The 18371-nt window shown below is 40.5% G+C and overlaps 1 protein-coding gene across 1 annotated transcript in view; it reads left to right on the top strand.

Annotated features, from left to right (window-relative positions):
- Positions 1-18371, top strand: part of SLC7A11 (solute carrier family 7 member 11) — a 361100-nt gene that overhangs the window by 25230 nt on the left and 317499 nt on the right. The window contains 1 exon segment of the mRNA XM_040330993.1: positions 8090-8216. Coding sequence (XP_040186927.1) covers positions 8090-8216 — 127 coding nt within the window.

Raw genomic sequence — 18371 nt, 5'->3', positions numbered from 1 at the left:
AGAAATGATTGATATGAATTGAAATGTATTTAAATTATTATATTTCTGTAAGCTATTGACTTATATCCTGCTATTTTAATACAAATGTATGTATTTATTTTATTGAAAATAAACTTAAATTTGAATGAAAAAAAAAAAAAAAGAAAGATCAAAAAAGCTTAAGTAACTGAATCTTTCTTGATGTCAACCTCTGTCATTCCTTGCCCAGATGGAGAAGGGGAAAAGCAACAAAAAAGACAATCAGACATTGCTGCATGCACATGTGTTGACAAGGAACATTCTGGCAGGAGGAGATGGCAGAGTGAGCAGAACTGATTGTGGTGCTGCTACTCATTCAATGGCTTGTCAGTATTCTGCAGATGGGGTTGTGACAGCACTAGATTTCTGAGCTCTGGCAAAGGACGCAGTATCACCTTCCTGGCTGTGTTGTCTGGCAGAGGCCAGTCCATTGGCAGGTCAAACTGTTTAATACATATGTATTTTAACTGTGTATTTAGATGTTTGACTGTAGTTTAAAACTCAAGGTTTAGCATGAAATTTCAGGTTTAACATGAGCCTGTAAGCTTCGACAATTTCACTGCCTCAGGCCTCGTACACACGACCGAGTTTCTCGGCAAAAAACAGCAAGAAACTTGCTGGGATTTTTTTTTTTGCCGAGGAAACCGGTCGTGTGTACATTTTTCGACGAGGAAACTGTCGAGGATCCCGTCGAGGCAAAAAGAGAGCATGTCTTCTTTTACCTCGACGGGAATGGAGAAACTTGCCTTGTCGAGTTCCTCGGTCGTGTGTACGAGGCTAAAGACTTGCAGAGATGCAGTTCCTGCATGCCTGTCGTCACATGTTCCATTATATTGTACTGAAACTCAGAAAACTCTATATTTAGCAGCTCTTATGGTAATTTTTTAATGCCACGGCACACTGTCATAGCTATAAATCAGAGTTCAGCATACCTCTAATATTCATAGCTCATTATTACTTTATCACACCTTCAAACATATGTATAGCAGACTATTGAAACACCAATACAGTCAGGACTGTAGGGCATGCTTTGGTTATTACATGATTTATTCACCTACTGTATGTGATTTCCAGGGAAAATAAATCTTCCTATCCAGTATGAATATTGTATGGTATAAAATACTTACAGTGATTCTTGTGGGAACATCCTGAAACTAAATAAAAGCCTTGTTGTATAATTAAAAGAGCTGAAATGTTTTTAAAGGTGTTAACTTGATAAGTTTTCTTGGCTCTGCATGATTCAACAATCAGTTACTATTTATGAATTTATAATTCTTCTACAAACCCATTTTTTTTTCAATCCAATGTTATAATTTTTTTTAAATCATAGTAACGTTTAAGTAAAGAGGGTGTGAAGACTAGCAAGAAAAAAAAATGTAGATCGTTAAAACTAACTCTGACCATACCCTATGTAGCAATCGAGGCCATAGCTAGTCCTTTGTGGCTAGTATAAGCCCCCCAACACAAATAATATCACAAAGCCCCCAATAACAGACCCCCCATCACAAACTCCTCTCCATCAAAAAGCCCAGAATAACAGACCCCCAATCACAGACCCCCATAACAGATCCCCCATGACAGAATCCTCTCCATCACAGATTCCCGCCATCAAAAAGCTCCCATATCAGATCCCCCCATCACAGACTCCCCCCATCACAATGCCCACCCAACACAAACTCCACTCCTCACATAGCCCCCCATAACAGACCCCCCCATCACAGACTCTCCCATCACAGATCTCCCCCTATAACAGATCCCCTATAGATATTACACTACCGCCCCTTTTATAACATCCCAGAACTCCGCCTCTCTGCTACCTCAATCACACAAGACACGAAGAATGACAGGTCCAGACCTGTCATGTTTCTCATCTTGTGTGATAAAAAGGTAGTAGAGGGGAGGGGGATTGCTGCGATATTAAAGGGGCAGTCTGCGGTCCGTGTAAATCACACTGGCGGGCCGGATCCGGCCTGTGCGCCGTAGTTTGAGGACCCCTGCTCTATTGTCATTAGGTAACTTTAGTCCTAAGATTGCGGGGTTGATTTACTAAAACTGGAGAGTGCACAATCTGGTGCAGTTCTGTACTGTATAGAAACCAATCAGCTTCCAGGTTTTATTTTGTCAAAGCTCAATTGAATAAGCTGAAGTTAGAAGCTGCTTAAAATGGATCTACCAATACAGTTTATACTCCAGTGCGTCAATAGAACAATAATGTTTTTCCTATGATTAAGTCACTGTCACGTGACAAAACGCATCAAAGGGAGGGGCCATGTGACATCATTGCGCCCATCTGTGTGTCTTTTGGCCAGCTATAGAATTCATCCAAGGATGCTCATTCTTAAACACTTCTGGACCGCCGAACGACCATATACGTCGGCTGTTTGAAGAGGGATATTTTTGTTATGGCAGCAGTTAACTGCCATAACCCAGGTAAAGTATGGGGGGGTGTAATGGCGCTTGCCACTATTAACTTAATAATGGATAAAAATAATTAATAAAAATGTGTTTCACTCCTTATTCCTTAAAGAAACCTCCAAACATCAATTACAAATGATGAGAAGGATGAATACCGTGAAAAATAATGAATATCCAAAATAAGATTGACTAAAAACCATTAAGGTCATCAGACACTTTTCAAATAAATATCTCAAAATGATAATAAATAAAAGTGCGAAAATAAATCCTTCAGTGAATAAATAGTGACATCAAACATCCAGTGTGAAATATAATAAACAAAAAATGTTGCAAGAAAAAAATTGCAATAAAAAGAATATATCAAAAAAAGGGGGGGTCCATGTGCACAATCCCTGTGCTAAAAAAATTCAAACAAATAAATCAGTGCTTCAATAATGTTTTCAAACAGTGCGTAGTGTTTCAAAGAATAATAATCCAAATAAAGTATTTCCAAAGGATTATTATTCTTTGAAACACTACGCACTGTTTGAAAACATTATTGAACATTATTGAACATTATTGAAGCACTGATTTATTTGTTTGAATTTTTTTAGCACAGGGATTGTGCACATGGACCCCCCCTTTTTTTGATATATTCTTTTTATTGCAATTTTTTTCTTGCAACATTTTTTGTTTATTATATTTCACACTGGATGTTTGATGTCACTATTTATTCACTGAAGGATTTATTTTCGCACTTTTATTTATTATCATTTTGAGATATTTATTTGAAAAGTGTCTGATGACCTTAATGGTTTTTAGTCAATCTTATTTTGGATATTCATTATTTTTCACGGTATTCATCCTTCTCATCATTTGTAATTGATGTTTGGAGGTTTCTTTAAGGAATAAGGAGTGAAACACATTTTTATTAATTATTTTTATCCATTATTAAGTTAATAGTGGCAAGCGCCATTACACCCCCCCATACTTTACATTGTTGCTGGTGCGTGAGCATCTTTTAGTAGTGGCTGCTGCCTTCATATTTTATTTATTTTATTGTTTCCTATTCATATATTAATATTAGGTTTTAGTGTCCTAGAGTGGTTTTGCGCATTAGTTCCCCCCCTTACACATAACCCAGGTACCCTCTTCTTCAGCGGGCGGTCCAGCTTCCGATAAAAGTGGTCTCTGCAGCGGCTTTTCCGCAAGATCACTCCCGCCGCTCTCCTGTGCCCTCTGGCACTTACAGGAGCGGTCGGCAGAGGCGATCGGGTGCTTCTGGTGGCTGGGTATGTAGATGAGTGAGGGGAAGATGGCCCCCACCTGTCTCTATAATGTAGCAGGGCGGACGCGGCGTCAAAACGTCACTTCCGCCCATAGCTACTAAAGGGACTTTTTTTATTGCATTTTAGTGTAAATATGACATCTGAGGTCTTTTTGACCCCATAACTCATATTTAGAAGGTCCTGTCATGTTGTTTTTTTTTTTTTTTATTATTATTTTTTCAAGGGATGTTTACATTCCTTGTAATAGGAATACAAGTGACACCATTTTATTTTTAAAAGAACAGTGTAAAAAATTTAAATAAAAGGTAAAATAGAAGTCAAAATAAAACAAATTTTTAAACGCGCCCCATCCCGTCGAGCTCGTGTGCAGAACCGAACACATACGTGAGCAGCGCCCACATGTTAAAACCACACATGTGAGGTATCGCCACGATCAGTAGAGCGAGAACAATAATTCTAGCCCTAGACCTCCTCTGTAATTCAAAACATGCAACCTGTAAAAAAAATTAAACATTGCCTATGGAGATTTTTTAGGTTAAAAGTTTGTCGCCATTTAACAAGCGGGTGCAATTTTGAAGCGTTGGGTATTAATTTACTCAGTGTAACATTATCTTTCACAATATAAAAAAATTGGGCTAACTTTACTGTTGTCTTATTTGTTATTAAAAAAAGTGTATTTTTTCCCAAAAAAGTGTGTTTGTAAGACCGCTGCGCAAATACGGTGTGACATAAAGTATTGCAACAACTGCCATTTTATTCTCTAGGGTGTTAGAAAAATAAATGTATAATGTTTGGGGGTTCTATGTAATATTCTAGTAAAAAAAATAAATGTTTTTAACTTGTAAACAACAAGTGTCAGAAAGAAGCTTGGTCCTTAAGTGGTTAAGGGGACCATGATCACCACTAATGTTGCTGCATGTGAACTATCTGGTGCACTGGATGTTAGATGTGTACTATATTTTATCCTTTTTAATAAACTGTGTTACCTGCACCATGATAGTCTCCCCATCTGTTTCATGTATTTATGGTGATAGCCATAAGCAATACTACACATTATGCCAGTGGGTCGGAAGATACCTGTGAACTAAAGTGGGAGTAAATGCCCTTGTATGAGTTTCACCTATAGTAAACCTATAATAAGGCTTATTTAAAGGTACAGTAAAGGTACAGTAAATATCTCCTAAATGTGCACTGTTTAGGAGATATTTACTTTAGATGCAGCGGATGACATCACCGGCGCATGCGCTCTGAAGCTCCTTCAGAGCCGTGCAGTAAACGGAATTTCCGACAAGAACTTTTCTTGTCGGGAAAAATAGAGAACCAGCTCTCAAATTTTTGCTCTCAGAAATTACGACAGAAAAAGTCAGATGGAGCCTACACACGGTCGGAATTTCCAAACAAAAGCTCACATCAAACTTTTCTTGTCTGAAATTCCGATTGTGTGTACGAGGCATTAAGTGGGGAGGGCTTAATTTTTAGGTAAGTCTGTCATAATGTGCTAGTATGCGATGCATACTAGCACATTATGACTTAACTGCCCGCTCACTTTTTTTTTTTTTTTTTTTATGCAGTTAATAGCTGTAATACCCAACTACTGGAACAAGCGCCTAAGTGTGAGGGTAAGGGGTCATAGTTTGAGTTACTGGTACACTGGGGTTTAAGACATAGTTCGAAACACTTTCTTCATGAAAGACCGTTTTTTTGAGAACACAAGCATAAGGAACATTTATTGAGAGATTTTTACACACTTTTTTTGTATCTATAAATATTTGTAATATATATATATTAGGGCTGTTACTGATCAAAATTTTTCTGTCCGATTAATCGTTTTTTTTTTAAATCGATTAATCGACTAATTTCGATTAATTATAAAGCACATACAGATCCAACTAGTTTTAGCTGATCTCCTTGCAGGCTGATTCCCAGTGCAGCTACCAACAACTGGAAAAATGGATAGCAGGATACAAAAAACAAACAAAGGCAGCGCTCGATGGGAATAGCATTAAAACTTTTATGATCTTCAAGTAGGTAACCAAATAAATATTGCACTGGAGATAAAATCGATGTAGCTACATAAACTGTAAAAATGGTGCGTGTAATACCAAATGGTACCAAAAGCAGTCATAAAAACAAGTATGATACTGGTATAAAAATGTGTACAACGATACCACTGCTGAATCCAGATGAGGAGGGGTTGACATCAGTCCGTCGGCATGTAGATGTCCCATGAAGGGAACTATCACAACTCCCAGTGGATGGCTGTAGAATCCCAGGTTGATAGAGGGAAGTGTAACAGCCCTTGCGTGTGGCAGATAGTAAGGTCCCGCCGGCATGCAGATATGAAGGCACAGCAAAGGAGCCCTTCAGATGGACACGGCAAGCCCCGCCGGTGTCCGTGACGTTACTGGATGTCCGACGGAACTCCCTGAAGGCCCAGAAGCCGGCGGAGAGGTGAGTACCAATCAAAAGAATTTTAATCGATCAAAAGATTTTGATCGATCAAAAAAATTAAAGATTAATCGATTAATTAAAAGTTAATTTGCACAGCCCTAATATATATGCATATAGACTATTTGTGCTTTATAGCTTGTTTAAGCCTCATATGTATGTTCTACATTACTTTAATCATTTATTAGAGCATTTTGATTTTCAGTTTCACATACTTTAGTTGTTATAGATGTGTTGTGGTTGTGCTGCACTTTATTGAGTCTTATAAAAAATGAAATTATTCGATTTTGTAACAGAGAAACTATTTCTTGCCATAAAGTAAAAAAAAAAAAAAATCTGCAATTGCTCCAGAGCTTAGTAAATAAGGTAAAGCTTCACTTTGCAAAGAATATCCAATTGCGTGCAAGGAAAATAAAAGCATTTTTGCTTCCAAATGATTGGATGATTAAAGTCAGAAGAGCTTCTGCTCATTTACTAAGCTCTGGAGTAACTGCTCTTGCAAAGTACACATTGTTTTTGCCTTTAGTAAATCAACCTCAATGTCTGTTAGTCTGGCAGTGACATAAAAGAAACAACAAGGCACAAACAGAACACTTATGCCGCGTACAGACGGTCGTTTTTTGTGATGAAAAAAAAAACGACGTTTTGAATCATGAAATAAAACGACGTTTTTGAAACTTCATTTTTAAAAACGACGTTGCCTACACACCATCGTTTTTTCAAAATGCTCTAGCAAAGCGCGGTTACGTTCAGCACTCTTTTCCATTGAAGCTCGCTTCATAACTTGCTTCCTAGCATGTGCGGGTTTAAAAACGTCGTTTTGAAACGTTGTTTTGCCCACACACTATCATTTTCATTGACACAAAAAACGAAGTTTTGAAAAACGACACAAACAATTCGAGCATGTTCGAATTTTTTTTTTGTCGTTTTTCAGAAGACATAAAACAATGTTTTCCCCACACACGGTCATTTTAAATGACGTTTTCAAAAACGTTGTTTTTTTTCATCACAAAAAACGACCGTCTGTACGCGGCATAAGGATGGATATGTAATGAGTAAATACGTCCCCTACATACAAATAATGAAAGGACGTTAGTTTTGTTTTTAGTAGCACGGTCTATTTGTTATAGACATTGTAAAAGAAGTGATTAGTAAACAAAATTCCAACATTTCCTTAAAGCGGTAGTTCACCCTCTCTGACTTGATTTTACCATCAAGACAGGCATTGTAGCGCGAGCTACAGTATGCCTGTCCCGATTTTTTTAACCCCGGACTCACCTTGTAATCATAGATTGTAGATTTCGGCTCCCGCGGGGAATGGGCGTGCCTATGGAGAGGGAGGATGATTGACGGCCGGCCCTGGCACGTCACTCTCCCCGAAGACAGCCGGAGTAGGTCTCGGCTCTTCACGGCGCCTGCGCACAGGCTATGCGCAGGCGCCGTGAAGAGCCAAGCCTATTTCGGCTATTTCCGGAGAAGCGTGACGCGCCAGAGCCGGCCGTCAATCATCCTCCGTCTCCATAGGCACACCCATTCCCCGGTATCTTCGATGTACGAGTACAAGGTGAGTACGGGGGTAAAAAAATCGGGACAGGCATACTGTAGCTCGCGCTACAATGCCTGATTTTATGGTAAAAGAAAAAAAAATTTTTTTTTTTTTTGCGTTGATAGGGTGAACCCCCGCTTTAATTTGTGGTCACTTAGTTGACCACGTATAATAAACAACATGTTCATACTGCGGTTCTTGTGAAATAGGAGGTTTCATCAAGGAAACAAGTAGAATAAAATTGTACTGAATCATTTTCCTTCTAAATACATAATGCTGTTGTTGTGCATTATCTCTATATTAGTCACTTTTTTTAGTAACTGAGAACTTTATTTTTGGAAGCTGTTTACCATAGAAACAAACTGATGTGCTTTTATTTTTTCTTGCATAACAGGTGCTCTTAGTTATGCTGAACTTGGAACATGCATAAAAAAATCGGGTGGTCATTATACATATATACTGGAGGCCTTTGGTCCCTTACCTGCATTTGTCAGGGTCTGGGTGGAATTACTAGTCATTCGGTAAGTAATGTATGAGTTATTTTTTTAATCCCATAATGTGATATGGACATCTGTCAATACAGTGCAAATAACCAAGTCTACCTGCTTGTAAACGCTTACATATTCCCAGTGAAGTGACCAGTCTCAGGCCTTGTACACACGACCGAGTTTCTCGGCAAAAAACAGAAAATTGCTGTTTTGTTTTTTTTGCCGAGGAAACCGGTCGTGTGTGCACTTTTCGACGAGGAAACTGTCGATGATCCCGTCGAGCCAAAAAGAGAGCATGTCTTCTTTTTCCTCGAAGGAAATGGAGAAATTTGGCTCGCCGAGATCCTCGACAGCCTAACAAGGAACTCGACGAGCAAAACGATGTGTTTCGCCCGTCGAGTTTCTCGGTCGTGTGTACGAGGATTTAGATGACACACAGAGATTAAACAAATCCTTCTCCATAAGTTGGACCTGTTTATCTGCAGCATTCTCTACTGTAGACCCATCTAAAAACACACAGATCAAAGGATTTTCTTTTTCTCAGCTCTGGTAGCAGGGGGCGGGGGATCTGAAGTCTCATAATGCAGATCACGGTGAGCAAAGCTCTGAGCCCTGATTGGAGTGAAAGGACATACTCCATTCACACAGTGCATGGAAAACACGCAGAGCTAAGGATATGAATCACAGGCTGTGTGCAGAAGCTCTTCTCCCTGTCACCTTTTTATCTCTTGGTGTCAGAGGAACCTGATATTTATAACAGAGGAACAAGGCTGCAGAGAGAAATTGCACTCTGTGCTTTGGATAGAGGCAAGTACAAAGTATAGAATAATGTGCTTTGTTCATATTTCATGTCTGAGGTTTACAACTACTTTAAAAACTTGTATCCATCTACCTAATCATTAAAAAACACTACTGCTTTTCTGAAAGAATGCTACCAAATCTTTTTTCCAACAAATAAAATGTGAACAACAATTTTTTTTGGAGTCTTAATAAATTTAATCATTTGGAAAAACATCAAACATGGTTTTATTGTCCAAAACACTAATTAAAGTGTATGTAAACCCTAACGAGGAAGTTTTCTTTTTGTCTAGTAATTATACTATTGGACGTTTTTTTTTCTGTTTAATAGGGGCTAAAAATATCAATTGATCATGTCAGAAATCTTGTGATCTTATAAAATCCTGTTCTTTTTGTCTCTGCTGGCTCTTATCAGTTTGCATTTTGTTAAGATGATGAGAGGTGTTCTGTAGTCCTAAAACAATTGCCCCAAGCTGATAACACTGTTCTTCAACAGATACAGTACAGTAAACTGCTCCTCTGTAGTCTAGGTATTACCAAAAATAAAGGTTTCTACACCTTTTATTCAGTACGTAATTATACACATCGCTGCACAGAACTAGCCCAAAAGAAAACATTTTTTGTATTGCAGCTTACCAATTCTTAGAGCCAGCAAGTCTGTTTTTCAAAAGCCTAAGCTCTCCAGCAGAATGTATCAATTTACATGGCTGAGACAAACCACTTAACACTGACAGGGGTGGTTAAAATGATCAGCTTGTATTTATTTATCCCAAAAAGATAACTGATTATAAAGTGTGAGCTGGAGCTTGGCTTCAGTTGGTTATCTAAATCTGCTAATGAATTTAACAGTACACTACTCCCAGATTGACGTTGCTGCTGTCTGCTGTGCCTCCAGAGCTCATTCATCCAAAATTGGAGCAGAAATATAATAATAATCAATAGAATAAGGGCAGGTATGCCTGGAGGGAGCCCATCCCTCCTTAAAGTTACAGAAATGCACTGGACACCCAGCAATAGCACAATGGCAGCAAAGGTATCCAGTGCGCCCTTACATCAATTCACCATACAAGCAAATGGTAACCACCCCAACTTATAACTGGCCTTTACATCAAGGAGCACAGAGAAGGGCAACGCATGTCAAAAAACCAACACAAATTCCTAGCTCACTTACCAGTCAGCCTGAAACAGACCAAATCGACTCTTAGGCCTCGTACACACGACCAAGGAATTTGACGGGCGAAACCCATCGTTTTGCTCGTCGAGTTCCTTGTTAGGCTGTCGAGGAACTCGACAAGCCAATTTTCTCCATTCCCGTCGAGGAAAAAGAGTTCCTCGACAGTTTCCTCATCGAAAAATGTACACACGACCGGTTTCCTCTGCAAAAAAAAAACAAAACAGCAAGTTTCTTGCTGGTTTTTGCCGAGAATCTCGGTCGTGTGTACGAGGCATAACATTATAGAGCTGGTACTGCAGTACACGGTGGTGGCCACTCAATGCAGCTTATGCATGTATTTTCAAATGTGTGAAATGTGTTTTTAATGTGAACTGTTAGGGTCAATTTGGTTTGTTGCAGGCTGGCTGGTAAGTAAACTGGTAATTTTTTTTTTTTTTTTTTACATGCATTGTGCAATTTCTCCGATGTCTTTTGTAATGCATTATTAAACATTTCTCACTTCATGTCTTATATTGATAAGAGTTAGTTTTGACCAACAAAAGCCATGAAGAAATACAATATCTGAATTCTCCATCTCCATTTAGACTGTTCGCAGTTACACTGGCTATAGTCTTGTATATTCTAGATACAGCATTAGCAGTTTACTAATAAAACAACATTTCAGAAGCTTTCCTAACAGGCTTCAGCACGTTATACGTTCCTTTGAATTTTCCAGAGGTGGTGAGCCTAAGATAAAGACGAGGTGAGGGCCGGAACAAGAGGAGGGGGTAACAAAATTAAAGAGGGGATTTAATTTAATTTGTAGGAGCATGTTATTTACAAATATGCTATTAACAGTGTTGTGGTCAGATAATGACAGGCCTGCAAGAGATTACATTGATCAATAATGTGGTCTTCTGAAAAATAGCAATGACTTATACAATGACATTACAGTAACAATACATATACTGATACATTGACAATACAGAGGAAAACAAATGTTGTTCATGTCAATACCTAGGATACAATGAAGCAATTGTTGGAAAATGTGTGCAACAAATGAGCAATCATGACATGTGGACAGCAAATGCGCAGTTGTGGCCATGCTCAGCAATGGCAATAACAACTTTCGCAGTAGTAAAAATTTAAAAGACAATAGTGACAATCAGGGCTTTTTTTTCAGGAGGAACTTGGGGGAACTCGGTTCCACCACCTCTGGCTCAGACCCTTTGGTGCCTGTTCACCAAAATCACTTGTAAACACCGAATTCTGGTTTCTGTGTTTACAAGTGACAGATCTGCACTCTGTGTGTAACCCCCTGAACTCTGCATTCTGTATGTAATGCAATCCCGGTATTTAATGCCCCTTTAAGACCCTTCTACTGTTCGTGAAATCTGAACGGGGTCATGGTTGAGTTCCTGCACCTATTTTCTGAGAAAAAAAGCTCTGGTGATATATATAATAGTATAATAATAATAGTGACAATAAGAATAATATTACCTCTAGCTCATTCTATAAGCCATGTCCTTGTCCACATCACTGGATATACAGAACATATGATGGTAAATGTATTTCATACATCTATGTGACATATCATGAATATTTAATTGTGTGTTAATCAAACCCCAAGGCTGGCATGGCTGAAGCCCATGGTTCTATCAGAGGAAAACAACATGCACCATATGTTTATCTTATTCTTCCTAATTAGGATGATTCCCTAACAAATGTGCATTTAGAGAACATTTATATATGCCCAAATCATGCATACATCAAGTCAGTTTCCTGACAATTAACACAGCAATAAACTGGGGGGTCAGTGACAGTTCTTAAATATTCATTGCAAATCTCAAAATAATCTTCTCATCCTGGATACTCCTGCTGTGGGCAAAATTCATGAAATGTCCCTTCTCCCATCAACAGCATACAGATTGTGTAGTTAGCGTAATTAATGCAAAATCCCAACCCATCACTAAACAACTGTTATATTTTGATCACAGTCCAAAAGGCAACATCTGTAAAGAGTTTTAAAATGTCACTCATCTAATCTTATGGAAGCTGAATTCAGCCTGAGCATAATGCAAAACTGACATTAAAGGGTCACTAAAGGATATTTTTTTTTTTTAGCTAAATAGCTTCCTTTACCTTACTGCAGTCCTGGTTTCATGTCCTCATTGTTCGTTTTTGCTTTGAAGTAGCTGTAATTCTGCTGTGATCTCCACACTTCCTGGTTGCCTGTTTCCTTATAACCATCATACTGGGAGATTTTCACGGTGGTCTAAGCTGTCATTACTGTGTGTCTAAAACTCCTCAGAACCAATCAGATTCATTATAAAAACAAAACACTGCCCTGGATTTGTTTGTTTTTGTTCTGTGAGTCTTCCCGACTCACCTCTCACCCGGAACTTCATGTATGTCCTTTAAAACCGAAAGTGAATCTAGAGGCACATTATATGATAGATTAAATTCAGTTTTTAATCATTTTTAAAAGCAATCAGTTAACTTTTATGTCTCTATACCCAATAAACAGTCATTTCAGCAAAAAAATTTTTTTCCTTTAGTGACCCTTTAACCTCCCTGGCAGTATGATTCTTTCAGAAAAAACATGCTGAAAGCGGTACCATTATTTGCAAGGAAATTTGGCGTTTTATATTGTAGGTCTGTAATTTTTAGAAATAACTCACTTTAATCTGACCAAACAAGATTCTAATAGGCATCCCGGGTATGACATTTTTTTAAAAACAAAATTATAAATTATAATATAATAAATAATTATAACAAATAATAATATAATTATAATAAAAATTATTCAATAATGTAATCAAATCAAAATCACTGAAATTTGCTCAGTTGCAGAATTGTTGCTGTCATTATTTTTTTTTTTTTATGACGAATTTCCCCACAAATCGCTATCGCACAATTCTGCAAGTGATTGTAATTTATTATCGCTGTTTTTTAGCTGATCTAAAACTATTTTTGACATAAAGGGACACTTTTGGTTGCTATGGACAATCTACAGTTTGCAGGGAGAAAGAAACGTTTTTATTATATAAAATGACATGCATGACACAGGACAGACCACTAGGGACAAGGGGTGTGTGTTTTTTTTACATACAGTACTGTAATCTATAAGATTACAGTATACTGTATGTAAAGTGTTTGTTTACTTTTTTGAATTTGGCGCCGTTCTCCGTCCCCGTGCGTCGTAACGTCGCAGGGAACGGAGATCCGCGGCACAGGAGGACGCTGTGTGAATCGAGCGAGGTCCCGCTCGCTCACACAGCGCGGTGGCATCGCTGGATCCAGGGACAAGGTAAGTAAACCAAGCCTGTGAATCTAGCGAGGCAAGCCCGAGTCTGACTCGGGGTTACCGCTCGCAGCAGGAAAATCTAACCCCGAGTCAGACTCGGGAATACCGCCAGGCAGGTTAACTATCTTAACTGGAGGAAGAGAGAGTACAGACTTCATTTCCTCCCAACTCTCTACTTCTCTCGAACATTGTTTCTCTCTGATCTCCTCTCCTAACTAGGGTTGAGCGAACCCGAACTGTAAAGTTCGGGTTCGTACCAAATTTTGTTTTCTTTTGGACCCGAACCCGAATAATTTGCTGAAAGTTTGGGTTCGGGTTCGGGGGTTCGGCTATGTAATGGCACTGCACAAAGTGTCATTTCTGAAAGGAAAAAAAAGTAATTTAAAACCGGCTTTGCGGCTATAATGAATTGTCGGCTTCGGCAATTCAGAGAGGATTCATTCATAAAAAATAAAAAAAATAGCGTGGGGTTTCCCCCAAATCCAATTACCAGGCCCTTCAGGTCTGGAATGGATATTAAGGGGAACCCCGCCGTCAATTTAAAAAAAAATGATGCAGGGTTCCCCCCAAATATCCATTCCAGACCCTTCAGGTCTGGTGTGGATTTTAAGGGGAACTCCACCCCAAATAAAAAAAAATGGCGTGGAGTTCCCCCCGAAATCCACACCAGACCCTTATCCGAGCACGTTAACCTGGCCGGCCGCAGAAAAGAGGGGGGGGCAGAGTGCGGTCCTCCCCTCTCCTGAACCGTACCAGGCCACATGCCCTCAACATGGGGAGGATGTCCCCATGTTGATGGGGACAAGGGCCTCATCCCCACAACCCTTGCCTGGTGGTTGTGGGGGTCTGCGGGCGGGGGGCTTATCAGAATCTGGAAGACCCCTTTAACAAAGGGGACCCACAGATCCTGCCCCCCCTATGTGAATTGGTAATGGGGTACACTGTACCCCTACCATTTCACAAAGGATGTGTAAATTCTTGTAAAAAAAAAACACACACAGACACCGTCGAAAAAAGTCATTTATTAATAAAAGAAAAAAACTCCAGCGGTGATAATCCACTCGTTCCCAGCTTCCTGCTCCAACGTTGTCCTGATCCAGCGAAAGGTGCGGGTGATCACCAGCGATGAGAAGATCCATCCATCCAGAGCGCAGCATCGCCGACCTCCTCTCACCGCTGGACACAGCCCAGCGAATGAGCGGCTAAAGCTGTGACATTTCTTATATAGGGGAGGCAGGGCCACCTGTCACGTGACCCCTGGGGAAGGGGGAAGACTGGGCTTACCCAGTGACGTAGCAGAGGGTGCGTCAGAGGGTGCGGGGTCACATGACGGGTGGCCCTGCTTCCCCTGTATAAGAAATGTCACACAGCTTCAGCGCGTCATTCGCTGGGCTGTGTCCAGCGGTGAGAGGAGGTCGGCAATGCTGTGCTCTGGATGGATGGATCTTCTCATCGCTGGAGATCACCCGCACCCGTCGCTGGATCAGGACAGCGTTGGAGCAGGAAGCCGGGAACGAGTGGATTATCACCACAGGAGTTTTTTTATTTTTTTTATTAATAAAGGACTTTTTTCTACGGTGTCTGTGTGTTTTTTTTACAAGAATTTACACTTCCTTTGTGAAATGGTAGGGGTACAGTGTACCCCATTACCAATTCACATAGGGGGGGGCCGGATCTGGGGGTCCCCTTTGTTAGGGGTCTTCCAGATTCTGATAAGTCCCCCGCCCGCAGACCCCCACAACCACCGGGCAAGGGTTGTGGGGATGAGGCCCTTGTCCCCATCAACATGGGGACATCCTCCCCATGTTGAGGGCATGTGGCCTGGTACGGTTCAGGAGAGGGGGGGCGCACTCTGTCCCCCCTCTTTTCTGCGGCCGGCCAGGTTAACGTGCTCGGATAAGGGTCTGGTGTGGATTTTGGGGTGGAGTTCCCCTTAAAATCCACACCAGACCTGAAGGGTCTGGAATGGATATTTGGGGGGAACCCAGCATCATTTTGTTTTTAAATTGACGGCGGGGTTCCCCTTAATATCCATTCCAGACCTGAAGGGCCTGGTAATTGAATTTGGGGGAACCCCCACGCTATTTTTTTTATTTTTTATAAATGAATCCTCTCTGAATTGCCGAAGCCGACAATTCATTATAGCAGCAAAGCCGGTTTTAAATGACTTTTTTTCCTTTCAGAAATGACACTTTGCGCAGGGACAGTTCTAAGTTTATTTTTATGTGGTTCGGGTTCGGGTCCCGAACCCAGACTTTTTTCCAAAGTTCCGCCGAACCCGCCGAACCCGAACATCCAGGTGTCAGCTCAACTCTACTCCTAACTAAAATAGAGTAGTGTCACCTGTGACAACAGTGGTCAACTCTCTAATGTGCTGTCATCAATATATGACAATCTTGCTTGCTCACGCTAATCCTGCTTGCCAGTAACTTTCTTGATCCAGCAATTAGCTTTCCTACACAGATTCACACAGGAAAGCTCTATTTTCAGTCTATACATGGTTCCTGTTTTAATTAAAGCCCAGACGAAGGGACAGTTTTTTCCAACCCCCAAATGTGTTGGCTGTTTTTACTGATGAATATGTTTTTATTATTTCTTCGAAGAGAAAAAGTTATACTGTACATCATATACAGTAATACCTTGGATTGCAAGCATAATTCGTTCCAGAAACATTCTTTTAATCCAAAGCACTCATATAGCAAAGCAAATTTCCCCATAAGAAATAATGGAAACTCAGATGATTAGAGCTGTGAACAAGGCTTGTGCCGAAACGCATAGTTTTTATACTTGTCATGATACAATAAAGACCACAGATGATATATCCAGAGTGCCAGCTTTACTTCAGTTATCTTCAAACTCATATGATTTGTTCACAACCATTTATTCATGTAGCGCCCTGCTCCTGTTGAGTAGGCGCTATTTGTAAATTTAGTTATCTGAGCTGTAGTTTAGCTCAGAATTTTATGACAAATTATGGGTTTCTTTTCCAGCTCAGCTGCGTTGCACATCTTCCACCTGACTGTGGGTGTTGCTGTCACCAGGAGTCAGGATTGGAAATGCAATGGGCTGGGTGTATTGGGTGCCTCTTGCCCAGAAGCAGCCCAGTGGCGTGGTCCCCGCCACTGTGAATTCTGGGGAGGCATACTTAAGGGGCAGACATCGTTCTGGCGGGTCTTCCGATCCTGACCCGATGGTCCTCCTGGCCTCAGGGATGTGTTGGCAGACTTTTGGTCTCGGGGCCTGCTGGCCCGACACTCCGCTGCTGAGGGTAACCCCAGAAGTTTCTGGGGTCTACTGGTACAGGGGTGGTCCTGTGCTGTCTTCCCTGCAGGAAGAAGCTGAACAATTAAGGATTCAATTAGAGGACACATCCTGGCTAATCTACCTCACAGTGCGGCTGGTTTGACTGAAAGATCCTGGCACCGTGAGCTATGTAATTTCTTTGGAACTTTGCAAAGTGTGTGTGTGGTTACATGATCCTGTGGCAGAGGACCATGTAACGTCTCAACGGCATTCATCAAGTCTTTGGCAGAGACTTTAGAACGAGCTTCGCACCGGCTGTTAGGTCAGTGAGAGAGGCCTATCCGGTGGTCGCTGAATCCAGTGTGGAAACCGTTTGTCCTCTGGATCCAAGATCATACCCGTGATCCGCAAAGCAAGGTACCTGAATCTTCCCTAACCCTCCATCCCTCTAATGGAACTTGTTTAATAAAACCCTTGAAGAAAAAGAAACCAAGTGTTGGTGTGGACATTTGTGACTCTTCAAGAAGGACCCCTAGGACATGCATGGTGAACAGTAAGGTAACGGCAGGCCCAAATCTAAACCAGCAGCTCCTTCGGGGGTAGTGCTACATTCATATAAAAATAATCTTGGTAATACACAATACAGTATAGTATAAAGTGTATGGTGTATACAGGACATGGCCAGAGGTCCGGGGGCAATGGGAGCAGTAAAATGATAACAGTTTTCATGTAAAAAAAAAAGTAGAATTACACTCAAAATGTTAAAAATAATATCCCGTGTTAAGGAGTCTGGTGCTCATCCAGCCTCTGGTGTATACAGTAAAGCCTCCGGTGTATTTTAAACAATAATACAGTATTTAAATATATATATCACCATGGCTTAGTGACTATCACTTCTGCCTCGCTGCACTAGGGTCATCAGTTCAAATTCCAACCATGGCACTACCTGACTGGAGCTTGCATGTTCTCCTTGTGAGTGTGTGGATTTCTTCCTACACTCCAAAGACATGCTGGTAGATAAATTGGCCCTAGTATGTTTACATATGAATGTAAGTTAAGAGCCTTAGATTGTAAGCTCTTTGAGGGCAGGGACAATTTACTGTATTTGCAAAACGCTGTGTAAATTGATGGCGCTATATAAAAAATAAAATAAAAATTAGTGTATTAATGGAAATCTTCTGGCGCATGGAGAGTGAGTAACTAGCTTAAGTACATAACGCACTGGTAAAGACAGGGGATGAAAAAAAAAAAAAACAGTCTACAAAGTCCATAAATACAATAGTCCATAGCTAATAGAAAGCATTATATTGTGTACCAGTGGCTGCCACCCTTATAGGCCACCTCTGTAGCAAAATCTAAGAAGAGAACGGGGAAGTGCCACCTAAGTGCAGTATTAAAATAAACACTTAGGCCCAGATTCTTAAAGGACTTACGACGGCGCAGCGCCATGTACGGCGTCGTAAGTCCTAATCTGGCCCGTCGTATCTATGCGACTGATTCTTAGAATCAGTTACGCATAGATATCCATTAGATCCGACAGGCGTAAATCGGATACGTTACGCCGCCGCAGAGATACGCCCAATGTACCTGAATCTGGCCCTATATAAGAAAAGAGGAAAGTGCCACCTAAGTGCAGTATTAGAATAAACACTTTATTCTCAAGGATTAAGAACACTCACAGAATATG

Source organism: Rana temporaria, chromosome 1, assembly GCF_905171775.1.
Source record: "Rana temporaria chromosome 1, aRanTem1.1, whole genome shotgun sequence".
NCBI classification, from domain to species: domain Eukaryota; kingdom Metazoa; phylum Chordata; class Amphibia; order Anura; family Ranidae; genus Rana; species Rana temporaria.
Note: the sequence above shows the minus strand (reverse complement) of the source record. Positions and strands in the feature narration are given on the sequence as shown.